The sequence below is a fragment of the Malaclemys terrapin genome, chromosome 1 (assembly GCF_027887155.1).
Source record: "Malaclemys terrapin pileata isolate rMalTer1 chromosome 1, rMalTer1.hap1, whole genome shotgun sequence".
Taxonomy (NCBI): Eukaryota; Metazoa; Chordata; order Testudines; family Emydidae; genus Malaclemys; species Malaclemys terrapin.
The window spans coordinates 89,861,725-89,888,595 of record NC_071505.1 but is presented as its reverse complement, the minus strand read 5'-3'; the positions used below and the strand labels follow the sequence as shown (position 1 = coordinate 89,888,595).

At 46.8% G+C, this 26,871-nt stretch overlaps 1 protein-coding gene across 7 annotated transcripts in view; it reads right to left on the bottom strand.

Annotated features, from left to right (window-relative positions):
* Window positions 1–26,871, bottom strand: part of TCF20 (transcription factor 20) — a 193,532-nt gene that overhangs the window by 55,694 nt on the left and 110,967 nt on the right. For all 7 annotated transcript variants that reach the window (XM_054030338.1, XM_054030348.1, XM_054030377.1 and 4 more), the window contains one exon: window positions 16,215–21,860. In XM_054030338.1, coding sequence (XP_053886313.1) covers window positions 16,215–21,824 — 5,610 coding nt within the window. In that variant the 5' untranslated portion in view covers window positions 21,825–21,860. The remainder of the gene's footprint in view (window positions 1–16,214; window positions 21,861–26,871) is intronic.

Below are 26,871 nucleotides of genomic sequence, written 5' to 3'. Positions count from 1 at the left end.
CACCCAACAGTCCGAGGCCAGCCAAGATCAGGCCAACCAAGATCAGGCCAACTGGAAGGGGCGGAGGCGGTTGAAGAAAGAGTGGGAAGGTGGATCCTGGGAAGTGACGGGAGAGTTGTCCTTGAGCGCACCCTCAAAATGACTGCTTCTGGCCTCCTTGGTTTCTCAAAGGCCCAGGCTAAACAGACAAATGGGAAGACGACAGGTGTCGCCACTTAGACCCCTTGTCTCTATCTTTTCTACTGTAGGCAGTCAGCTGGGGCGTCCCCCAGGATCTAGACTGTGAAGGCAGAGGAGGAGGAGGACTAAACAGCTTCCTGGCCTACTGAGGAGTGTGAAGGCCCAAGGAGCAGAGGGTGGCACAGGAGTCTTTAAGGCCATAGTGCCTTGAGTCTGTGAGCTCAGAGAAGAGCCCGACCCCCTCAAATGAGAGGTCCTGAATATTGGCCAGCTTCTCCTGGGATAACCCAGAGGACTCCAACCAGGAGCTGCGCCTCACGGCCACCATGGAGGCGACCACACTGGCCGCTGAATCAGTAGCTCCCAGGCCATTTGGAAGGTTCCTCTTGCCACCGCTGTGCCTTCATCCACTAAAGCAGCAAACTTCTGGGCTCAGTCCTGTGGGAGGGCCTCCTTGAATTTAAGGGAATTCCACAGGTTAAAATTGTACCTAACAGGGCCTGGTGGTGAGACACCCAAAACTGCAGGCTGGCCGTTCAATAAATCTTTCTGCCAAATAAGTCCAGTCTCTTGGCATCTTTGTTTTTTGGCATGCCACTGACTTAGCCCTGCCTGTCCCTTTCATTAAGAGCAGACATGACCAGTGATACCACTGGAGGGTGAACGTACAGATATTCGAACCCTTTTGCAGGGATGTAATACTGCTTTTCCACCTTCTTAGAAGTAGGCAAAATGGAAGAGGGGGTCTGCTGCAGTGATTTGGCAATCTTAAGGACCCCCGAGTGGACAGGCAGCATGACCCAGGCTGGGGTGGAGGAGGATATAATGTTAGAGGTGTTCGGACTCCTCTGCGATCTCCTTAATTGGTAGCTACTCTTAAGGAGGTCCTGGTGCTCCTTGAAGTCGTCGGGGGGGGGGGGGGGGAGGAGGACGGACTACCACCTGTTTGGGAGGGACCCGCCCCTGCGTCGTCCAGGGACGAAATGACGACTTCACCGCTTGGGGGGCGGGGGGGGGAAAGGGGGCAGGGGTTCCCCTTCCTGCTCCGGGGACAGCTCCTTAGATGCTGGAGTCTGATGCGCTGCCCCCGTGTCAGATTCAGTAGAGCGTTCTAACGCTGGTGTTGGAATGGTTTTGTCTGAGGCAGACAAGGAGGACTTGGGGGGAATATGGAACCAGCATCACGGGCACACCCCATGGATTCCAGTATGGCCATTGAGCAGACCACTGAATCTGCTGCCATGCTGCTGCTGCAGGTGCTGCTCCAGTTTTGCAGGTCAGCAAAGAATCACCCCTCCTTGGCAAGGGGCTGAACTCCTGGTCCGACTTGGTCCACTGTCCTTCTGGTGACCAGGGTGGAGCCATCGAGGCCTGAGTCTCTCAACTGACCCTGGTCAGTGACCTGTGAGGTGAGGGCTGGTGCCTGCCCGACAAGCGGTATTGGAGGGGGAAGGAGACCGGTGCCGTGATAGAGTGATCCTGCCCTGGTGGGGACAGACGTTTGGGAGCCCATCTGTGTGAAGGTGACCTGCACAACGGCGATCTGTGGCAGGAAGCTCACCAGTGCTGGTGGTACAGGGACTGGTGCCTTGACTCTGGTGTCCCATGTCTTGTAGAGGGAGAGCATGGCATCGAGGACCAGGGTTTTCTGACTGGAGACCGAGGACGGAGAGATGGGGATCTACGCCTGGAGTTCGGGGACCGAAGGTACTCCACTGCCCTATGGGGTGGTGGTGCCATCATCGGCTTGCCCTTAGGCGTTAGGGTCTTAGCCGAGTCCGGTGCTTGGTGAAGGGTCTGCGGTGCCGGTCAGCCTGCTTGTTCTTTAGCTACTGGGGCTGCTTCGGGCAACGGAGGGTCCTAGGAGAATCTGGGGTCCCCTGCCACTCCTAGGAGGAGTTGGATCCCTGGCGGGGGGTAGGGGTGTTGTCCAACCTCAGCAGTACCCCTGTGAAACCCCAGGGCGGGCCTGACATAGGTCCTTTGCCCAAAGTCCCTTTCCCTTTCAGTGCCGGGGGGCTCTTCTTCTTTTGCTACTTCTTAGGCACCGGTGAGGGGGGGAACGGTGCCGGCAGTGCACTCCGCACCGATGCCAAGGTGCTCAGCATGGGATCCGAGCAGGAGGGCTCCGACACAGGGTGAAGCTCAGCCTCCCTGAGGAGGGCCCTGAAGCAGATATCCCGCTCCTTTTGGGTTCTAGGGCAAAAGTTCTTACAGATTCTGCACTTGTCCTTTCTATGGGACTCCCCCAAGCACTTCAGAAAGCTGTCATGGGGGTCAATAATAGGCATTGGCCTGTTGCATGAGGAACACAGTTTGAAGCCTGGGGAACAGGTCATGCACCACTTCAGGGCAAAGTCCCAGCCAGGACTCTTAACTACTAAACTCACGACTAACACTTACCTTAACGACTAAGTACCTAAGAATTATATACAAAGGTTAGGTAACAATGAACTGTTGAGAACCGCTAACACTCTTACAATGCAAGACAAGGTGCTCCAACCAACCGTCATGGGTGGTAAGAAGGAAGTGAGAGGGCGTATGGCCAACGGCACCTAATATACTGGCGCATTAGTACAGCATTCAAGGGGGTGCCACAGCCGGCCCTACAGATACTGCAAAGGCAAAAATTTCTGACAATGGTGCACACGGGTGCACACACACCTAGAATGAAAACATGAGCAAGCATTCGAAGAAGTATTCCAAGTTTTTACCTCCTGACAAATGGAAGTCATCCCATCTTACAAGGATGTTATTTAGGCCTGGCCAGATCTAACAGCACAAGCTCTGTTATGGCCCTTCCTCGACTCCAAGTGATCCCCCAAAATAGCCACAACAAAAAGATGCATTTTTTGGCTCTATTTGAGATATATAGATTCCCAAGGGTTTGGAAGGAATCTAGATGGCTACTTAAAAATGCTTTGGTCACAAGTTGCAGATTTTCAGCCTAGGATGGAGTCAGTACTTCAATATTGAAGGAAGCTTAGCGGCTACACTTGAGACCTCTTTGACCCATGGACTCACACAGTCTCTTATGTCACCACAATCATTCTGAACCTTCTTTGAGAAGGACTTAAACATTGCAGCTCTTGGTGGACTGTCAATCCCATTCAGTATGGCAGAAAGTTATGCCTATGAGAAGCAGTAAATTTAGCAAAGCAAGAAAAACCCCTCTTAAAGCTCAGATTCTTTACTGGACTGCCATCATGAGCAATGGCAAAGTGATCCAGATAAACAACTCAACTGTCAAAACTATCAAATGTTATCTCTGTTTATACTTAAAGCAATTTACAATACAGAATAAGGCTGGAATTTTTAGATGGGCTTAAACAATTTAAGGAGCTCAAGTCTCACTGAATGTCAATGTAGACTTGTGCTTCTAAGTCACTTAGGCACTTTGAAAAATCCCACCCTAAACTTCTGTGCAATAGTAAAAAAAGGGAGTGGATTAGTTCTGTGAATATTCCTCAGTGAAAGAGAGGAACTGTTAGAGGGGCTGGGCAATTTATACCTTTAGTTTCTGGAAAACAGACTTGAGAGTCAAGTGCTTAAGGAGCTACTGATTTAAAATAGTTCCATGGCCACAGGGCTAGGCATACTATTTCTGCAGTGGTGCTCTGCCAGGCAGAGGAACAATTGTTTTAATTTGAATTTAAAAGGAAAACAGTAGAAAATATTCTAATAATCTGAGGCTTTAGATGCATTTGATTTTACAAAATCCAACCTCTTTGTAAAAGGTGGCAAAGGGCACAGAGGGGCATAGAGTTTTACAGGGATCCTATGGGTCAATATATGCACAATAGTTCAAAGGGTGGAATGTAAGATCTCTATAGAGTGCCAACAACCCACTGGTCATCCCAAATCATTATGAAATGTGTGTAGATAATACTTAAGTTATGTATCTATACTGGAAATTATGTTCTTAAAGCCTTGAAGTTAAATGCAGTCACCACAAGGTGACATGCCTCGAAAAGATTCTGTTCAGGCAGGGGTTGGAGACGCTTACCTACAGGGATCCTAGTTTTCCATGATAAAAAACAGAATTCTCCAATAAACCCCTCCATAAAAATCCACATTTTTCCACAATTAAAACGAAACAATGAACTTTAGTTTCCCTAGCCACAATATATACAGGTATCAGTTGAACACAATGTTTTATGGATAAACTTACATTTGTAAAATGCTGGAATGATCCAGTCACGATGCATTGTTTCTTTACTGTTGCAGAGGGCCCTGCTGTTTCAGCCTCTTGTTTTCATTTCCTTTCATTCAGTTTGTTTTAACACTTTCCATGTGTTCTACAATTGTCTGCCTCCAAATGTAATCTACAGCCTTGCTGCATATAGTAGAGCACAGGGATCGGCAAACCTTTGGCGTGGGCTGGGCCGGTTTGTTTACCTGCCATGTCCGCAGGTTCGGCCGATCGCAGCTCCCACTGGCCGTGGTTCACCACTCCAGGCCAATGGGGGCGGTAGGAAGCGGCAGCCAGCACATCCCTCAGCCCGCGCCGCTTCCCACAGCCCCCATTGGCCTGGAGCGAACCGTGGCCAGTGGGAGCCGCGAGCGGCCAAACCTGCGGACATGGCAGGTAAACAAACTGGCCCGGCCCGCCAGGGTGCTTACCCTGGCGAGCCGCGTGCCAAAGGTTGCTGATTCCCTGGAACAGCACATTACCATCAACGTTAAATTTGTCCTTGCCAAACTCAACGACATGGTTTTTAGGGGTGCTTTTTAGTTTTCAGCATCTTTTCATAGCTTTAATTATTCATGTGTGGAGGCTGAAGTGAAATTTGAGATGCATTAAAACAAACCCCTATATGCCATTGAGTAACCTTTATCACTAGATAGTCTTTAAGGTAACACCAGACTCCTTGTTGTTTTTGTAGATACAGACTAACACGGCTACCCCCCCGATACTTTATCGCCAGAAGCAGTTTACTGGAGTATGTTTAGCTATGTAAATTTAAAGCACAATCAAAAATCAACCACAAGAGGGGGAAGCTGCACATATTGAATAAGTGACAGAGGTACTTACAGTAAAATTTAGTTAATAGTATGTGTGTATATATATATATATATATATATATATTTTTTTTTTTTTTTCACAAAATGTAAAAACTAAAGATTCTCTGTAAAAACACAAATTTTGCATTTCTCTGAGCCAAACAGATTTCTAGCATTCCTGCTTATCTGTCTGGTCACTGTGTATCTCATAATGTAAGTTTATTTGCACAGGGAGCCACCAACTAATCAAGAGTGAAATCAACAAGAGATGTGATCAGTGTTATATTCCTACTGCCATACTCTAATTATTCAAGCATGGAATTTCTAACCATAGAGATTCCATAGTATTGTTTGATTCACTTAAGATTTTTACTATGACTCTATGGTTTCTTTCACATATAGTGCCACTTCCCGACCCCGCATGACCTATGTTGTCACTCCTGTATATTTTGTACCCTGATATTACTGGGTCCCATTGATTATCATCATTGCATCAAGTTTTTGTGATGCCAATTACATCACTATCCTTTTTTAATTCCAGACACTCAAGTTCACCCATCTTCATATTTAGAGTTCTTTCATTTGTATAAAAGCACCTATTAAAATTTGTCAATACTTAGTTATCTGCCTTCATTGTGATGTAACTGAGTGGGACTCATTTGACTATTTTTCTTCAGTTCCTATGTGTACTTTGCTAACTTCTCTCCTTTCCTCTTTAGTAGGATATATAGTATCCCCTTTTAATAAAACCTCCCCTAAAGGCGGTGTCTGTCCAAACCGTGCACTCCTCTGCACCTGTTGGCTTTCCTGCAGCCTTTAGCTTAAGAACTCCTCTATGACCTTTTTAATTTTACATGCCAGCAATCTGGTTCTGTTTTGGTTAGGTGGAGCCCATCCTTCCTATATAGGCTCCTCATTTCCCAAAAGGTTCCCCGGTTCCCAATAAATCTGAATCCCTCCTCCAAACACCATCTCACCTACACATTGAGACCCTGCAATTCTGCCTGTCTAACCAGCCCTGCATGTGGAAAGGGAAGCATTTCAGAGACTGGTACCATGGAGGTCCTGGACTTTAAGCTCTTACCTAGCAGCCTAAATTTGGCCTCCAAGACCTCTCTCCTACCTTTCCCTATGTCACCTACATGTACCACTACCACTGGCTATTCTGCAGCACTGCACATAAGTCTATCTAGATGTCTCGAGAGGTCTGCAACCTTCGAACCCAGCAGGCAATTCACCATGAGGTTCTCCCAGTCATCGCAAACCCAACTATCTATATTTCTAATCAAATCCCCCATTACTATTACCTGTCTCTTCTCTTCTTTGATACTATAAGAATAATGAACTGCATGTCAGAGGTGAGAAACAAAATGCACTAGTAGAATAGGGAAGAGTGAAAGAATATACACACCAGGCATAGGAAGATAGATAAGGGTTGTTTGAGCCAGGAGGCTGTCCTCAGGCAGCAAGATAACAGAGCCTAGTTCAACTGAGCCTTTCCAATGCCTGAGGATGCCCTGTGGCTCCTACACTTCTCAATCCTCTCCTTCCGATCTTCATATTGAGTGTAACCCTCTCCATACTGAATGGGAGACGATGTACTGCTTCCTTGAAAGAGTTTGGCATTACAATTTTACTGAAATAGGACAACAGGTTAAAAAAACTGCTAAGGAAAAGTAACTGTCCTAGTAGTTGCAATGGTGCTGAAGGGGAAAGGGCAGTTTATATCATCTGTACTACCTAGAACATCTAAGAGTGCTAGTCACAGACCAGGACCCCCGTTGTACTAGATGCCATACAAAACACACGGCAAAATGACTGCCTCTGCCCCCGAGAGCTTACAATTTGAACATAAGACAAGAGACAACAGATGAATATAGACAGACAGAGAAGGGTTAAGAGCTATTTAAGCTAAAGGACAATGTTGACACAATGAATATAAACTCGACATGAACAAACTCAAGATGGAAATTAAAAGATTCCTAATCATCAGAGGGATGCGATGATGGCACCACCTCCTAATAGGAGTTGTGGGGCGAACAACTTAATTAGTTTTGAGAATGAGATGGACAAATTCATGAGTGCAATCGTACGACTACGTTGCTTGGGATTGTAGGAGCAGGCTCAATTGCCCCAGGCTCAATGCCGGTTTATGTTTTATGTTTCTAGAAGCTTCTACATAAGGGTTTCAGCCGGTCACCAGCAGGGGTCAGTTTTTTGTTTTTGTTTTTTTAAACTCCTTCCTCTGATGCATCAGGTATAGTCACAGCTGGAGACAGGGACATTGGACAGAGAGAGCCAGGGCTCTCAGGTGGCACTAAACATTTTCTCTATCAGGTGCTTGGCTGGCTGCTTTTGCTCATATGTGGGGTCAGGAAGGAATTTTCTCCCAGGTCAGACTGGCATTGACCTCAGGTGAGTTTAGCCTTCCCCTGCAGCATGAATGCAGGTCATTTGTAAGAATTATCTGGGTCTCTCTCACTTAATGATTTCTCTACCAGTCCAGGGACCCTCAGGCACTGGCACACCTCGGTCCCTCCTATTCTCTGTGTGGCATGAAATCTAGTCTCCCGTGGGATGCAATACTTTGGTCTAATTTTGGCTGTGCAGGTGCTGCTGGTGGTGGTGTTGATAGCTTGTGACATACAGGAGGTCAGACTAGATCAGTGACAGACTGAGGCTCCAGAGCTGCAAGTGGCTTTTTAATGCGTCTCCTGCAGCTCTTTGCAGCACATGATATTAAAACACTGTGTGATTTAATTATTAACCAATCAGGATGCTTTTACTATGTTAGAGAGAGAGAGAATGAATGAAACAATGAATTCATACTACTATGGTTCTTTTGGGTAATGCGAAACGCAAATTTGGCTCCTGAACCACTGAGGCCTGAGTATCACTTGACTAGATGATCTAGTGGCACCTTCTGCCCTTAAACTCTGACTCTACATGGAAACAATGAGACAATATTGGTCAGCATGATAGGCAGCAGTTTTAGCACACCAGCAGCCCAACCGTTGTCATGTTTTCTGTAGGCATCACAGCGAAAGAGTTTAGAGGAGAGTTTTGAGGAGGATAATGAGGTAACTTTGCAGATGTTTACAGGGAGCAACTCCCAAGCATGAGGGGGAGCACGGAAGACAGCACAAAGGTGCTTGTTTGAGGGAAAAAACCCAAAACCCTTAAGTGGAAACTGGAGACTTGAATCTTAGGCCAATCTGATGTAGGAGTCCACATTTTTATTGTGAAGGAGGGATGATCAGTAGCATGGGAACACGTTGTGAAGAGGAGGCCTTGAAAGTGAGCAGTTTATTGTTTGATGTGAAAGAGAAGAGGGAACCAGTGAAGGGATGCAAAGTGATGGACTAGAAAAAGAACCTTTGCAGCAGCATTCTGAATGCCTATGGGGCAATAATGCATTTGTCAAAGCCAGAGAAAACGACGTTGCAGTAGTCAAGATGCGAGATAAGGAGAGCCTAGATGAGAGATTTAGCTGTGAATAGGAAAGGTCATATGTTCAAGATGTTATGCAGAAGAAATCAGCAAGATTTAGACATAGCCTGAATGTGAGGACCTACTGAGAGGTCTGAGTTGAAGATCACATTCCAGCTACAGAACTGAGGGCCAGGTGGACAGTAACAGAGAAAGGAGGTAGCAGGGAATTAGGCGCTCTGTTTTAGCCACATTGAGCTTGAACTGATGGCTAGACATCCATGAGAAGAGGCCAGACAGAACAAGATTTTATCTGGATACGAGACTGATTTAGTTCTAAGTAATCAGCATAGTGATGGTAGTAGTTGTGTTTCTGGATTATATTACCCAGAGATAACATGTAGAGAGGGAGAGAGAAGAGAAGAGATGGGGACTGTGATGCTACACCCCATATTTTTCATAGAAATATTGTTATATGAAATGAATATGGCATAACTAAGGTATGTTTTATGCAAGATGGGTCATGTGAGATATCATTGGAAAGGTTACGACCTACTGAATGTATTTATCCAATTTGTATGCCTGTAACATTTCTGTATCTGAAGTTAGGAATATTGACTATATAACAATTGCAACTGGGTGTGTATTTGGGGGAATGCACACCAGATAGTAGGCAACCAGCCTGGATTGGGCCATTAAGAAGGACAACAGAACTTTGAAGACACTAATCTCCCACCTTCCTGAGAAGCTTCCTGGGATGTTGCTTTGACACTGTAGGGTCATCTGATGTCACCTGGTACAGAGTACCACTTTGGACACTGCTGGTATTTTTCCATTGGAAACAAAGGGTTCCTGTCTTATGTAAATCCTACTTAAGTCTGGGAAGGAAGGCAATCAGGACTCTCCTCCATTGCCTGCCCAGGAAGGAAGACTGCTAAAAACACCTGAAGGGAAAGGCCGGGTTGAGTCCACGCTGAGACAGGGGTCCAGTCTATAAAGAGAAATAACTGGAACTCTAAGCTACAGAAACTCTGCAACTTGCCTAAAACAACATTTAGGGTGAGAAATTTCATTTTGTAACCTGTTTCTTGAGTGTATTAAGCTTAGTTTGCATGTTTTGTTTTATTTGCTCAGTTATCTGCTTTGTTCTGTTTGCTATCCCTTACAATCACCTAACATTTACTTTCTGTAGTTAATCAACTTATTTCTTGCTCAGTTCAAAACCCTGTTTGTGCAATTCATATCTGGGGGGGACAAAAAGCTGTGGATATCCCTCTCCACCCATGGGAGAGTGCGAATTTTTATGAGCTTGCACTGCGCTGTATAGAAAGATCTGCAAAGACAATATTATTTTGGGTTTACTCCTCAAAGAAGATGTGCACATGAATGCTGGGTGAATCCCTGAGCTGATTCCTCCCACGCAGAACTGATAGTGTCTCTGTGTCCAGCTGGGGGGGGGGTGGGTGTGTGCGCGCGCACGCTGAAGAAGGCTTGAGGGACTGGCACCACTAGGACAGGGTGAGGAAACCCAGGCTGGTCGAATGGGCGGAACCAGTGGGACCCCAGCTCATCAAGTGACATCTCGGACCAGGGGGGTTCCAACCCATCACAGGGACCAAAGACAGGTCCTGTGGAGCCTCCACAAAGTTGGAAGGGGGATGAAAAAGGATCCACTGAAGGAGCAATGAGAGAGGTAGGAGGAGAGCCAGGAGAGGACAATCACAGAAGCCAAGGGAGGACAAGATTTCAAGAAAAAGAGCATGGTAGGGAATATCAAAGTCATCTGAGAGGTCAAGGAGACTGATAGTAGAGTACTAGTTCTGAGCTTTGGCTAAAAAGGGATTATAAACTTTCGCAAGAGCAGTTTCAGTGGAGTGCAAGGAGCAGACCAATTGGAGGGGTTTAGAAAATAACTGGAGGAGAGGAACTCCAGATAGCAACTGTAGGACAGCACGTTCAGCAGACTTAGAAATGATGGGGAGGTAGTTGGAGATGCAAGTGGATCAAGAGTGGTTTTTTTAAGATGGGAGAGACTAAAGCATGCTTGTATTGTGAAGGAGACGAACCAGAGATCAGATGTTAAAAGGGAAGAGTAAGGGAGAGGGATGAAAGTCAGTGAGTGGAAAATCAGGAGATGGGATGGGAAAGGATCATTGGAGCAAGTGGAGGGGTTAAAGGAAAAGAACAGATGAGAAACTTCTGGGACTGTGACAAAGGAGAAAGGAGAGAGAGTTGTAGGCAGGGAAGGCAGCACAGCTGAGAGGAGGGGGAAAATCACAATGTATTTTGTCAAATATATATCCAGAAGAAATCAGCGAAATCCTGTGCAGAGAGATAAGGGAAGGCGGGAGATGGGAAACTTGAAGAGCAAGACAAAGGTGGCTGGGACTGCAGGTGTGGCATTCAATTAAGGTGAAGAAGTAGAGTTGTTTAGCTAAGATGATGGCAGAACAGAAGCAGAAAAGGAACCTGTAGTGGAGGAAGACAGCCTAGTCATGGGATTTCTCAGACATCCATCACAGTGTGATGCTGGGAGTCAGACAGGACTGGAAGATGGCAGGGTGGACCTTACAATGGGAGAGAGAGCAAAAGAGTAAAGAACAGAGGAGAATGAAGCATAGAGAATCAGCCACCGTATCAGTAGAAGAAAGGGAAGAGAGGGTAGGTAGGAGATAGCTCAAAGCAGATGAGAAGTCACCAATGCTCATGAACTAGAAGTCACAGAAAAGCCAAGTGACAAGGGATATGGGTGGGGCACTTGGGCGATACTGAAAGGGATCAGAGAGGGGGAATTCAGCAATAAAGAGAGAGAGAGAGAGTGCATGCACACGAGCATGCAGTGCTTAGTGAAGACCAAGTCCAGTGAACAGCCCTTTTGATGAGCGGGAGAGTTGAACCAGGGCTGCAGGCTGAATGAAAGGAGGTGAGGGCAAGGAAAAGGGTTGAGTAGTTATCAACATGGAAGTAGGGGTCAGTCACCCAGGACGAGAGTGGGAGATTGTAAAGAGCAGATGAGAGAGACAGCCAAGAGTCAAAATCAGAGAGGAAGTCTGACTGGGAAAGAGTTAGGTGGACAGTAGATGATAGCAACAAGGAGGGAAGTGGAAATGAGAGTCAGAGGTAGTATTATTCAAAAGAATGGGAAGAAGCAGGGTGGAGTTGGACACAGCAAGAATGAGAAAGAAACCCAACATCCACAGCCTCCTCTGCAATGGTCTGATTCAGGGTCAAAGGAATAAAGCCTGGTCTAAACTTAAAATTTAGATCAGCATAGCTATGGTACTCAGAGGTATGGAAAATCCTCACCCTACAGAAACATAGCTTTGCCAACCAAACCTCCAGCATAGATGCTTCCATCGACCTAGCTACCATCACTCAAGGAGACAGTGTTCCTACACTGATGGAAAAACCCCTTCCATCGGTGTGGGCTGTGTTTAGAATACAGGGCAATACCAGCATATGTACAGAGCCATAGTTATTCTGGTATAGTCCCCATTGCATTAGACATGGCCTGAGGAAAGGAGAGGCCTCCATAACAGAAGGTAGCTGCAGAGGCAGTGTCAGCCAAAAGGACCCAGGTCTCTGCAAGAGCCAGGACCTGGATGGAGGGAGATATGAAAAAGTTTTGAGAATCGTGACGGGTATGAAGGAGGAGGGAAGCCTGTCCCTGTACTACTGCAATTCCAGTTGTTTCAAGTGTCAACCTCCCACTCCTAGCAATACACATCATTATCTACAACCAGGGGATCCTGTAACTTGTTTTTCCTAGAACTGGCATGCTATACCCTTCCCAGAGCCAAGACATAAGACACCACTTTAAGATTGGACAGGTTTCTGAAGTCAACAGGCAAAAATCTATTTGCGATGGTTCATATCTGCACTAATGGCATAGCGTTGCAGGATATCCAACAGATAAAAGATTACTTCAGGGAACTTGGAAGCATGCTGAAGAATGTCCAAGCAATTTTCTCTGTGATCCTTCATGTCCCATGAGTGAAGGAAGACAGAAGGCAGAAGATTCTGGAAGTTAACTAGTGGTTAGCTAAGTGAAGTAGGTTTAAGTGCTTTTGTTTTGTGGAACATTGGTCCACCTTTTGTGATCAGAGGAGACAGCACAGTTTGAATGGTCTCCACCTCAGTATAAGGGAAACCAATCTCCTTGGGGAAGACTCACTGGAAGAGTCAGGCAGGCGTCAAACTAATAAAAGGGGAAGGTAAAAATTAGGAAAGATTTGAGCACTCATTTAGCAAAGAATACAGATACTGAGAACCAAATTAATTAAGGATCCAAAGGACATGAAGATAAATTCTTTAATTGCCTATACACCAATACTAGGAGCCTGGGTAACAAACAAGAAGAATTAGAATTGCTCATTTATGAGCATAAATTCAATATAGCTGGTATTACTGAAAGCTGGTGGGATGAGTCACACAATTGGAATGTTGATAATCTATTGTTATAACCTATTTAGGAATGACTGAGTGGACAAAAGGGGAGGGGAAGTGGCACTTTATATCAAAATGGACATTACCTGTTTCCGAGTCACTGATAACTCGGAAGAAACTGACCTTGAATGCCTATGGTTCAGCACCCTAACAGATAAAGCACAAACTGGGGGTTTAATGCTGGTGTCTGCTACATACCACCAAATCATGCTAGGGAACAGAATGACCAACACTTTACACACCTACCTATAAATACATAGGAAAAAAAGCTGCATGATCATGAGGGACTTCAATTTGAATGACATGCTGGAGGTCTCATGCTGTCACTACTAAGACATCCTTGGAACTCTAAATATTCTAGATGACAATTTCCTAACTTTAAAAGTGTTGCAACCAACATAGGAGAATTCTATATTAGACCTCCTCAAGAGGAACTGATCGCAAAACTAAAAATTAATGACAGTTTAGGTATCTGACATTTATATTGTGCAAGCAGAATAAAAGTCCAAACCAGTAATATACACACACACACACACACGTGTGTGCACACATACACACGCACACTCTTGGGTGTTTTAAAAGGGCCAATTTCACAAAGCTGAAAACAATTATGAGCCAAAGCAGCTGGGAGGAAGAACCAACTCAGGAAAAAAAGTGAATAACTGAGAATTTACTATATGTCCAACGAGCCACAATGGAGGAAGCCCATGCTGATTAAAAATTTGACCTGATTTAGAGGGGAAGGGAAGGCAGCTATTAAAAAAAAAAAAAAAATGACATATGGAAGAAAGGGAAGTTGAGAGTAATAAATATAAATAACAAATTAGGAATTGAAGACAATTGCTAAGGAAAGCAAAGGAACACAGAGAAATCTATAGTCAGCAGAGTTAAGGACAATAAGAAGGAGTTTTTAAGTATATTAGGAACAAAAAGAATAGTGACAATGGCACTGGCCCATTGCTATATGGACACGGTAGAATCAATAATAATAATGAAGAAAAGGCAGAAGTGTTCAATAAGTATTTGTTTTATATTTGGAAAAAAACAGATGATATAGTCTCATAATTAGATGAGAACACTTTCAGTTCTATCAGTATCGCAGATGGATGTGAAATAGCAGCTACTAAAGTCAGACATTTTTTGAAGTCAGCAGGTCCAGATAACTTGTATCTGAGAGTTTTAAAAGAGCGGGCTGAGGAGTTCCTGGACAGTTAACATTGATTTTCAATAAATCTTAGAGCACCAGGAAAGTTCAGAAGAATGGAAGAAAGCTAATGTTGTGCCAATATTATAAAGGGTAAATGGGATGACCCAGGTAATTATAGGACTATCAGTCTAACATCTATTCCAGGCAAAATAATGGAGTGGATAATATGGGACTCCATTAATAAAGAATTAAAGGAGAGTAATATAATTAAATGTCACTCAACAAGGGTTTTTAGATGAGATTACAAGTTTGGTTGATAAAGGTAATAGTACTGATGTAATATACTTAGACTTCTGTCAGGCATTTAACTTGGTACCACATAACATTTTGATTAAAAATTAGAATGATATACAATTAACATGACACGCACTAACTGGATTAAAAAATGGCTGATACGTCTCTAAATGTAATTGAGGAATCATCATCATCGAGCAGATATGTTTCTAATGGAGTCCTGCAGGGATTGGTTCTTGGCCCTATGCTATTTAACATTTGTATCAATGACTTGGAAAAAAACAAAATAATCAATGATAGTTTGCAGACGATGCAAAATTGGGGGAGTGATAAATAATGAAGAGGACAGGTCACTGATTCAGAGTGATCTTGATTGCTTGGTAAACTGGGTGCAAGCAAACAATGCATGCTTTAATATAACTAAATGTAAATGTATACATCTAGGAGCAAAAAATGCAGGCCATACTTACAGGACGGGTGAATACTGAGAGAAGCAGTGACTCTGAAAGAGAACGGGGGGTCGGGGTGGATAATCAGCTGAACATGAGCTCCCAGTGTGACGCTGTGGCTAAAAGGGCTACTGTAATCCTTGGATGCATAAACAAACGAATCTTGAGTAGGAGTAGAAAGGTTATTTCGCCTCTGTATTTGGCACTGGTACGACCACTTCTGGAATAGTGTGTCCAGTTCAGGTGTTCATAATTCAAGAAGGATGTTGATAAATTGAAGAGGGTTCAGAGAAGAACCACAAGAATGATTAAAGGATTAGAAAATATGCCTGTAAAGACAGACATAAGGAGCTGAATCTGTTTAGCTTAAGAAAGAAAAGGTTATGGGGAAACTTGATTATAGTCCTTAAGTACCTACCTGGGGAACAGTTATTTAATAACATGCTCTTCGATTTAGCAGAGAAAGCTATAACACAAGCCAGTGGCTGGAAGTTGAAGACAGACAAATTCAGACTGGCAATAAGGCATAAGTTTTAACAGTGAGAGTAATTAACCACTGGAACAGTTTATCCAAGTTCTTGGTGGATTCTCCATCACTGGCAGATTTTAAATCAAGATTGGATGTTTTTCTAAAAAGATATACTTTCGGAATTATTTCAAAGAAGATCTATGGCCTGTGTTACACAGGAGGTCAAGCAAGATGATCACAATGGCTCTTTCTGGCCTGGGAATCTATATAGACATCCCCAAGTCCTCACATCCTGGCAACTATCTTTCTGGCCAATAAGGACTAGACAGTACTCTTTTTGAAGCTCATCAATACACACAATACACCTTGATCCAGACTTGCAGCACCACTAGCTAGTCTAAATGGCCTCCCTACTACAAAGGCCACACCTACACTTTTGTGGTTGTAGGATATGAATCAGTATTTAATAGAAACTGGATAAAGAACAAGGCTGAGATCTTCATGGATATACAAATCCCTCAGACAACTAATTCTCATTAAAATTAATAGGTACTAGAGCATCCAAATCCTTCAGGTGGCTTTAAAAATCTCAGCCCAAACTAAATTTCACTAGGTGACCTAAAGTAGGATTTTTACCCTTCATCAAAAGGGAACTACTGAAGATTTATATAGAGGAAACATGGATGCTTGAGGTATAGCAGAAAGAAAAAAAGGATATTACAGGGAGGGAAAAATTCTATGGTTGCAAAAGGAAAAACCTTTCATCCATCAATACACAGTAAATTCTGGTACTCACCATCTCTCTTGCTATTTCCACAGCTTCCTGCAGCCCATAGAGCCTGCCACACACCAGGTAGATTCCATTGGCCCAGAGAATACAACCCTCGTGGACCCAAAATTCATTGCTGTCAAGAGGTAGTTCAGGAATTTGTAACTCCAGCTCAGGGCCACCTTCTGAAGTGGGCATGGGGGCTTTTAAGTCCAAGGGAGTCTTTTCACTGCCACTGCCACCCTCAGTGGTTGCTTTCTTACAAGCAGCTCCCCTTGAAAGTGACCGAGAGGCCCCACCACAATCCTCAGAGCGATGCCGCCTCTTAAAGCGGGGGTGGGCAGCCAGGCTTCTCTGTTCTTTCTGTTGTTGCTGTTCTTCTTCCTCTTCTGTATCGGTCTTGGAGCCATTAGAAGCACTTTTGTGTCGTACCTTGACCTTGCTTTGCATTTCTGAGGCCCTCTTGGGAGGCGGGTTTTTGGGCAGCGTAGCTGCATAATCCTGGGGATAGAAAGGCCCAAAGAGGTCTCCCATGTTGCGGTAACTGGCCCACTTTCCACACAGGCAGCAAACCAGATGCCCCAAGACAGAAGACTCAGTTATCACGGGGCCCTGCAGCATGAAAGTTGAGGTGGGCAGAACTTTGCTCTCAGTGTTGCTAGGAGGGGGTGTCAGTGACCTTTGTCCCTTTCGGCCCCTCACCAACTTGTTCTGCTCTTCTTCCTCTGCATTGATGATTGTGCACACAGCGCCTATCTCACACTTGTTTACCACATGAATGTATGGGAAAAAGGACTTGTTCTTGGTGTCAGTTTTATCCAGCGACTGGGTGGCATACTTCAGCTTGATCTCTGGTTCTTGAGGTTCCACAATTGGAGTGGCCCGTCTAGTTTTCCGCTTTCGTGGTTGTGCTGCAGGTTTCCTCCTCTCCCTCCTTTGTCTCTTAGGTTTTGGTTCTCCACCTCTTGTCCCTTCTGATGGCTGTGGTGGTAGTGGCACTGGTGGAGGAGGTGGTGGTGGCGGCTGCTGCTGCTGCTGCTTCTTCTGCTTGTTTACGCTACCAATAGGCCTCCCTTTTTTCTTTCCAGAGGGGAAGTATCCCTTTGGAGGGAAGCCATCTGGCTTAGGTGAAATATTTGTCATATCTCCATCTTTTTCTTCAGACTTTGGGTTTGGTTCAGAAATCAACATACTGGAAGGAGAAACTGTTTTTGAGTCAGGAAACATCAGAGTTCCAGCTCCACTTAAGGATCCGTCTAATCGTCCTTGACTACCAGACTTCTGTGAAGGTGGTGTGGCAACATTGGCCCCAGATACCTCTTTACTGACACTAGCAACTTCAGGCGTCTCCTTCTTGACTTTGTCATCCCCACTGCTGTGCCACTCTTCTGAAGATCTTGGCAGAGATGTTTCACTAGTCAATTCCTGGCTCACTTGCCCCACTGGATCTGACACAGTCTCCCCTTTTCTCTTTTCTGTCTCTGGTCCATGACTTACCAAACTCCCACCTTCGGGTGGTCCACATTTGAGGGACAGGATGTCGTCAAGGGTGACTGCATCTGCACCAGTTTCAGCACTGTTGGAGGAAACACTTCTCCTGATGTTGGGGGATGTAATCTTTTGAACAATAGCTTCCAGTTTCAATCCCCGCCCCTTCCGTGGCGGCAATATTTTGGTCTTAGCCGGGCTTGTGAGGGAAACAGCAGGGCAATTCCTGTTGTCAGGACTTTGGAGATCCTTGGAGGAGTCTCCCTTTGGGAGTGGCTTGCCAGCATCTTGGCTTAGAGATGAATGTGCATAGGAGTTGAATGCTTTGTCAGCGCCTTCCTTTGAGGGGAGAAGCAGTCGCCCTTTATCTTCTGTGCCACTGTTCTTCATATCCTGCGACTGTCTTTTGCTGGGAATAGGAGAAATGAAAGAACGGACCCTCCTCCTCATAATTAAGGGGTTTTGAGGAGACTGGTCTTCTTGGCTAGGGAGCCTCAGCATCGCATTACTAGGTTTGGGCAAATCTGCAGATTCCTCCCGCCTATGCCCATCACTATCTTGAGAGCAAAACCTTTTCTGATTGGTTGCTCCTAGAGGCCCACTGTTCTTGGCAGGAGAGATCTGTCGGGAGAGATCCCAACCAGATTCCTGTTGCTGCATCTTCTGGACACCATGTTTTAATTCGGTGCATTTGTTTTGTGTACCATCACTCCCTATGAGACAGCGCCCAGCTTCTTGGTTTCCAGTATCATGGTAAGAGCTAGCCTGGATGTACATCATTGCTTCCTTGTCATTTTTCAAGGGACTCCTTACTCTCTCAAGGAACTGCTGTTGTCTTGGACTCTTCCTTGCCCCTTCCTGCCTGTGCTGAGCTGCAGCAATCACACCCTGTGCAGAACTGCTGCTCCAATCTTTGTATTCTTCTTGCTGCTGGTGGTATATCTGCCTTTTGTAATGATACTGGGAATTCAAACTTTGGTTAGGGTCACCAAAAGCATGAGACCTAGTGTTTGTGTGATATGCCGAAGCCAAAGATGAGCCTTCAGAGTTCTGAGGGAAGGGAGAATGCAAAGAACCCCTGCTGACCCTCTCAGACAGTGTCATGTGTGGATTCATGTGGTGGAAGTCCGTTCCTGGGCCTCTGCTCCTGCCTGGTGACATCTTCAGTTTGTCAGCCAGATCCTGATATTGAGAAGGTGATTTACCCCTCATGCCCTCTCTGCTGCTTCCCATTCTTCCAGGTGCTCGTCTTAGCTGTGTTGATCTGCTGTCCTGCTGGGAGACGTAGTCTGGAGTAGAATCAGGGGCTGCAGCTCCAGGGTTGGCATTGCCTCGGAAAGACTCATGCTTAACATTGGCAGGATGACAATGGTCTCCTGATTTTTTACTGTTGAGATTGACTGAGGTCTTGGCCTGTTCAAAATCTTCCTCTTTTATTTGCCCACTATGAGACTTCAACTTTGTTTCCATGGACACCAGGCCACCAGGGAGGATGACTGACTGGCCTAAACCAGGAGTGAGACGTTCACTCCTCCCACTTCTGGCCTCAGCACCTATGTGACCCATTGGGTGAGGCCCAGGATCTCTGACAAGCTGCCTTAATGGAGATATGTCACAGATCACGGATCTTCTCTCTGAGAGTGTTCCCCCTTCATGGGCTGAAGACTGTGACTCTATCTCAAACTTTCTAGGGATAGGATAGTCAGCCAGATTGATCTGTTTTATCTCCGGAGCTGTGCCACTGGATTTCCTATCCCAGGGGCCCCAGTGAGGACTTTCCAGGAGAGACCCTATGCTTTTATTTAGGAGACTCCTATTGGTTAATTCATTGGTTTGACTGATTAGAATGTTGGGCCTCATGGCTCCTTCCAGGCTTCCAGCCATGCCTGGATGTTCTTGTGCATTCCTAGCATATCTTCTGTCTGGGTGGTGGTGATAACCCTGCAAGACCTCCTGCAGAAGACTGGGAAACTTCTCATTCCTGCCCTTTCGCTCACTATGCCCTGGAAAATCCCCTTTTTCTTGACCTGAAGGATACTGAGGAAAGCCACCAATATTTCTCTGCATGCCAGCCCCAAGGTTGTCCTTATAGCTGTACCTCAAACTGCCAGGCGATTTGGAAGGTTCTGTTCTGCCAGAAAAACTTGAGCCAATGATTGCATGGCCAGGCTGGCTGTTTCCCTCTCCATTGTGGTTAGTATTGTTTTCCCCACTCTTACTCCCTTTGCTCCCTCCTTGAGGCTCTGACTGCGGTAATACCTGCCCAGTTTCTTTTATTCCACTGGCACCAGGAGGCGCTTGGGTAGCTGGAGGAGCATCGTCTTGTGAGGATTTATCCTGCCCGCCTGATTTTTCTACTCGGCCTGTCATGGCCTCCCGAGAGACTATCACCCCTACTGTCTTTTCGTTCACTTTTGGGGTGGCATCCACTGCTATCAGGACTTCCTTTTCACCCGGGGAACCCACATCTTCCCTAACTGTAGGGCTGGTACTGAGTTTGGCTGGCTCATTCTGAGAGCCTTGTGCTGGTGACAAGTTGGATCTCTCTAAGTTACCCCGATTGTAGATAGTGTCAGAACTAGTGCTCTGGCCACTCAGTTGTCTGACCCTCTCTCCATGGTCCTCTGAACTGCTAGAACAGCCGCCATCGAGGGACTCTGCCAGGGGAGACTTAAGCTGCTCCTCTGCTTGGGAGGAGCCTTCTGAGTTGGTGCAACTGTCAGCTTTTTTAGACGACGACGACCTTTTGGAACTTTTTTTCTGAGGTGCCAAGGCATCTGAAAGTAACATGTGTTGGACTGTGTTAGGAAGGTTGGCCACTTGAGAGCTTAAAGCACTTAGACTGCTCAGCCCTGGATCTGTAAGTCTCTTCTCCTGAAGTCCTTCCAGCCCAAATCCCTTGAATCCTCCACCATGAGCATTGGGGCTCGGCATCATGGATGGTGTTGGGCTAAGCTGAGGCATCATCTGTAAAATTCGATTTCTAGAGCCTATCGACATATTGCCTTGCCCACACTGGAGGTTTTCCCCACTTGGCATGAGGGGTGATGGGGTAGAGCTGCAGCTTGGAGACTGGACCACTGAGGCAGCTGGAGATGGGTTGGATATAGGACTGAAGTTCTGATGGAACTGCATGGGTGATCTCACAGGAACTTCAGCTTGGCTGTACTGTCCCACTTGACTTTGAAGAGATAGCTTGGTGGTAGCATTTGAGTACTGCATTACATGCTGTGAGGGGTGCTGTTGCTGCTGCCCCTGCTGCCCACCCTGGGGCATCTTAGACTGGTCAAAACTTTTTATTGGCTGAGTCTGAAAGCTGTAATTAGATTGAGTCCCATATCCCTGTGAATTAGAACCTACAGCATGGCTTTCATACTGTGAACCAGAATTCACACTGTAACTGCCATCATAGTTCTGCCCAGACTGCCCAAAACGCTGTGGGGAGGGGAAAGAGGAAGAGGAAGAAGCAGGGGGTTGATAGTGTTGGCTGAATTGACCCACTCGTAACTGGTACCCAGAAGCAGAGGAAGGCAGGGCAGATGGACGCTGCATTGGCTGCAAGTGGGAGGTGCTAGACGCAGGCTGGCTGGATGCCTGTGGTAAAGGCTGATGGGATTGATAGAGCTGCTGTCTCAGCTGTTGCACCTGCTGCTGCTGGCTGGAAGCCTGCTGCTGATACTGGGCACTCCCTGGAGAGAAAGGACCAGTATAATCCTGCTGATAGTGAGATACACCTCCAAGGGCTGAATGTTGTGTTTGGAACTGGCCCACATGTCCCTCGCTCCCGTACTGGCTCCCAAAGTTGCTTCCTTGGGGTGGCCCATAGCTCTGCACTGGTCCAGACGGCCTGCGCTGAGGTGGCTGCTGCCCACCTGCTGCCACTGTATCCTTGTTGGAGGCCATGTAGTAAAACTCTCCTGCTTCTTTTCTAAAACCTTGGTAGCTCTGGTGCCCAGAGCTCTCACCAGCCATTGCTGCAGATGCTCCTGTTGCTCCCCGGCGCCCACTGCCAGCACCTCCTCCAAAGCTCTGGAACATCTGGGCCTGCTGACGGGGGCTAAATTCTTCTAGCCGGGATGCCCCGTGCACTTCCTGTGGGTAGCTCTGCTGGTTTCCGTGGTAACTGCTTTGCTCCCGAAAGGACTGCATGCTGTTCAGCACCAGAGTGACCCCTCGATAGCCCTCCTGGAAAAAAAGGGAAAAAAAAGTTAGCAAATTTACGTCTCCCAGTCATAGCATCAGTAAAATTACACTATAATATTTAGCAGTAATTCAAATGTAACACCTCTCCTACCATCCAGCTCTATTAATGCTTAACACCTTAGCCACCCCTGGTAACTGAGGAAACAGGATTCCCATTTGTGCTGAGAAGTCAAAAGTGGTCATCACTCCCTACGCAGTTACAGCAGCATTCCAACATTAATGCATTTTACAAAGGCTCCTCCCAACTGTCAGCATTTGGGTTGTGACCCCAGAAGGGCTAAACATTCCGCTAAACCAATTCAAATGGGAGAACGACTCCTATTTCAGTAACACTGACTCCCACCCCTAAATTATCCCCTACAGGCCAGGAGACGCTCAGAGTGGAGTAACTGTATTTTTGTTACTATTGTGGAAGTCTGAACTAATGGCAAAAATTATATAAAATTATCTTAAATTATTGAGACCTATAGTAAGAAAAAATATCCAGAGACCCAGAAGCCTCCCTCCAAACATCCTCCGTTAGAAGTCAGTCCAGAGGTAAATGAGACAAGATCAAAGAGGGCCCTAAAATCAAAATTATCTGGGAAACTGCAGAGGAACAGTTAACAACTCACCCAAATACATCTCTGTTCACTATACCCAAGCATCCCTATGACGACGCATGAATGAGAAGCAGCACTCCAAGAAAGTAACTGCATTCCCCAACCTAGACTCCCAGCCAAAGCTTGCTTGGTTCTAATAGATGGAAAGTCACGTCCAGGTAGACTGCAGCTATCCACCTCTACTTGAGCAGCAGCCTACAGCTTCACCCCATACCAAGAAAAAGATTGTTTATATTGGCTTGGATAAAGTTAACAGACCATTTTTTTAAAAAGCCAAAAATATACTTCTTAAATACCTGGTATAAACCACCTATATTCACATCACCATCCCATGAAGTTACATTTCAAGGAAGTTTCCCTATATATCTCAGTATTCATGTCTCAGTCCTTGAGAAGGAGTCATGAGATCTAACTGCAGAACTGGTATGGAATTCAGCCTTATATTTCAGCAGAAGCCTGACATTTGTTGCTAGCTGAACAAGTTTGTGTGTATTGTCCTTTTCAGAATTAAAAATGAACATGCAATCTACATAAGGGCCTATTGCTTTTGACATCCCAGCTACCCTCCACCAGTGCACAAATGGGGGAGGCAACATGGAGACAAACTTATCCAACCCATCCTCAGGCTTTAGAGTAAGGCACATAGACACAAAGGAAATGAAGGGCATGTCTACACTACAACAATTAAATGATTTAAGTTGGGTCAACCTACAGGTACTGCAGTAATTAAATCAGCTGTTTGTGTCCACATTATGCTCCTTCTGTCGGTGGTGCATGTCCCCCCCATGAGCACTTGCACTGAGTTGAGTGAGGCATTGTGGGGCTCTGTCCATCAGCCTGGGTCTCCGGCCATCAAAGGCAGCAACAGGCAATGTAAGCAATGCAGTGTCTATACGAACACTACGTCAACTAACTACACCTCTACCCTGATATAACACAACCTGATATAACATGAATTCGGATATAACACTGTAAAGCGGTGCTCCGGGGGGGCAGGGCTGCGCACTCCAGAGATCAAAGCAAGTTCAATATAATGCGGTTTCACCTATAACGCGATAAGACAGCATTATATTAGGGTAGAGGTGTACATCGACCCAAGTGCTATGCCTCTCGCAAAGGTGAAGCTTGGCGTAGCTGGCAAGTTAAATCAGCGGGAGGAACTTTGTAGTGTAGACGCTTACACAATTAGGTTGACTACCTTACATCAACTTAACTCTTTAGTGTAGATCAGGCCTGAGAAACAGGACATCTCCTGTCAGTGGCCCCTCCCTGGCCCCTGCCCAAGTTAAAGGAATTACTACAGCTGGGTGTGGTGGAAGAAGTTCCTCTCGAGTATAAGAACAAAGGGTTCTATTCCTGGTACTTTTTAATCCCAAAGGCCAAGGGCAGTCTACGGACTATCCTGGACCTGCAAGACCTCGATAGGCACCGACTTCCCCTCTGCCCCGTGTGTGCTTGCACCACTCCAGCCCCGCAGAATTGACGCCTAAGGAGACTTCAACAAGTACCTATAGAAGCTAAAGTGGTCTCTCTGGCTTCTATTATCCCCTCTCTGGATCCGGGAGACTGGTATGCTGCCCTCGACCAGAAGGATGCATACTTCCACAGAGCGATCTTTCAAGGACACAGATGCTTCCTCTGGTTTATGGTGGGGCCCCACCACTACCAATTTACCATCCTCCTGTTCGGCCTGGCGACAGCACCAACGGTATTTACCAAGTGCATGTTGGTGGTGGCGGCTTACCTCAGGCACTGAAGTATCCAGATCTACCTGTACCTCGATGACTGGCTCGTCAAGAGTGGCTCCAGGTCTCAAGTTTGAAGGGATGTCGCGGTACTTCAAGCCATGTGCTGCTCTCTGGGCCTGCTGTGGTTGACGTTGGTGCCAGTGCAGAGGATAGAGTTCATTGGAGCGGTCCTCAACTCTACCTGCGTCAGAGCATCCTGCAGCTGGAAAGGTTCCACACGATAGCGAACCTCATTGCAGAAGTCTCTGTGTTCCTTCTGACTACAGCCAAGGTCTGCCTGTGCCTGCGGGCCACATGGCAGTGTTTACTTACATGGTCCTCCATGCCAAGACATCTGGCCACACATGATTGCAGAAGGACCTGCTGAGGTGGTCCGCCAGTGCATTCTGAACTCCTGGTAGATAGGATGCTTCCAGGTGAATGGAGTGGGCTATGCAGAACTCCCACAGCCAGAGGGCTTCCCAACATAGGGGAGAGGATCGGGCTCCACTCTGCTTGTTGATGTAAAACATGGCCCTGGTGTTGTCCATCAGAACTGCTACACACTGACCTTGTAGCTAGGCCTGAAAGATCTGACATGCTAGTCGCACTGCCCTCAGCTTCTTGACATTGATATGAAGGGAGAGCTCATCCTGTGACCAAAGGCCCCGCGTTTGGAGGTCTCCCAAATGCGCACCCCATCCCAAAGCAGATGTGTCCATTACCAGGGACAAGGAGGGTTGAGGGCTGTTGAAGGGGACTCCTTCGCATACAGACTGAGGGTTGAGCCACCACTGAAGGGACTCGAGCACCTGTCCTGGTACTGTGAACACTGAATTCAGGCTGTCATGTCCCAGGTGGTAGGCTGAAGCGAGCCAACCCTGTAGAGGCCTGAGCCTCATTTGGAGTGCCGGGTTACGTAAATGCAGGCTGCCATGTGGCCGAGGAGACTCGGGCATCCCCATGCTGAAGTGGTCTGGTATTGCTGGAGGTCTTGAACGATCTCTGTGATGGCTTGGAATCGGGACTCTGGCAAAAGTGCCCTTGCCTGAACCAAGTCCAACACGGCCCCGATGAATTCAATTCTTTGGGTCGGTTCCAAGACTGACTTCCTTGAGTTGAGGAGAGCACCTAGTCTCTCGAATATGGACCTGACCAATTGGATTTGAGACTCCACCTGCCCCCTGGTATGGCCCCTTAGCAGCCAGTCATTGAGGTAGGGGTATACCTGCACCTGCCTCCAACGGGAAAGCGGCCACAACCAACATACACTTGGTGAACACTTGGGGGGCTGTTGAGAGGCCAAATGGAAGGACTGTGAATTGATGTTTGTGGTTGACCACAAGGAGTAGGAATCGCCTGTGTACAGGCCGAATAGCTATATGGAAGTACGTGTCTTTCATGTCGAGGGCGACGTACCAGTCTCTCAGATCCAGAGAAGGGATAATTGTGCCCACGGAGACCATGCAGAACTTCAACTTTACCATGAACTTGTTGAGTCCTCGCAAATCTAGAATGGGTCCGAGACTCCCTCCCTCCCCTTTGGCTTTGGGGATTAGGAAGTATCAGGTATAGAATCCCTTGCCGCTGAGGAACCTCCTCCACCACGTCCATGGCAAGGAGCGCCTGCACCTCCTGGATAAGGAGTTGCTCGTGAGAAAAGGGATGGGAAAGGAGGGTGGGAGGGAGGGCAGGAGCAGAACTGGAGAGAAAATATCCTACTTCTACCATATGGAGAACCCAGCGGTCCGAAGTTATTTGGGACCAAGCATGGTAGAAGTGGGACATTCAAGAAAGATGGGGAAGGATCCGGAATTGAGGCTGGTGCGCCGTCCTCGGGCACACCTTCAAAAGGACTCCTTGGAACCCGACGATGGTTTAGTCGGACCCTGGCCCTGCCCGAGGGGTTGGAAGGCTTTCATCTGCTATTCCTGCCCTTTCTCCTATAAAAGTCCTGCCTTGGCCGAGGAGGATAGGAGCACTGCTGCTGAGGCTTGAAATGTTTGCATTGGGTTGCCGGGGTGTGCATACCCAAGGATTTCATGGTAGCCCTGGAGTCCTTTAGGCTATGCAGCCTAGAGTCAGTTTGCTCCGCAAACAGACCTGCCCCATCAAAAGGCATATCCTGCATGGTCTGTTGAACCTCGGGGAGTGGGGGGGGGCTGACCGGTGCCAGGAGCGGGACCTGCTGCGCAACAGAGATCGATGCAAGGATTGGCATCACGATTGGGAGCAGCAGTGCTGAGAGACAGAGCATCACCAGTTTGCCCCGAGACGGTGCCACACAATGCAGTACCAGAGGCTTGGCGCGAAGGACCAGGGACCGCGGTGCTGTCATGGCGATGAGGTGCCTTGCGGCCTCAAAGGTGTCCGGGGTGGAGGGCAATTCCACCTCCCTGATGACCTGGCTCGGGGGAGTCCAACAGCACCGGACTCAACTCCTTGCGGAGCCGAAGTCAACGGTGCTGGCTCCAAAGACTTTAGCACTGGGTGCACCTCTTGAGGACGTGCCCCACTGGCCAGCTCCAAAGGGATGGGTCTCTGAGTCTGAGACCCACTCCTCCCCTGCTTCCGCCGCTTCTGCATTGGTGAATGGCACCGATGCCGGGTTGATCCTGCCGGTTTTGGCACCGGGGAGCAACAGTGCCATGGGTGTCTCCCAGA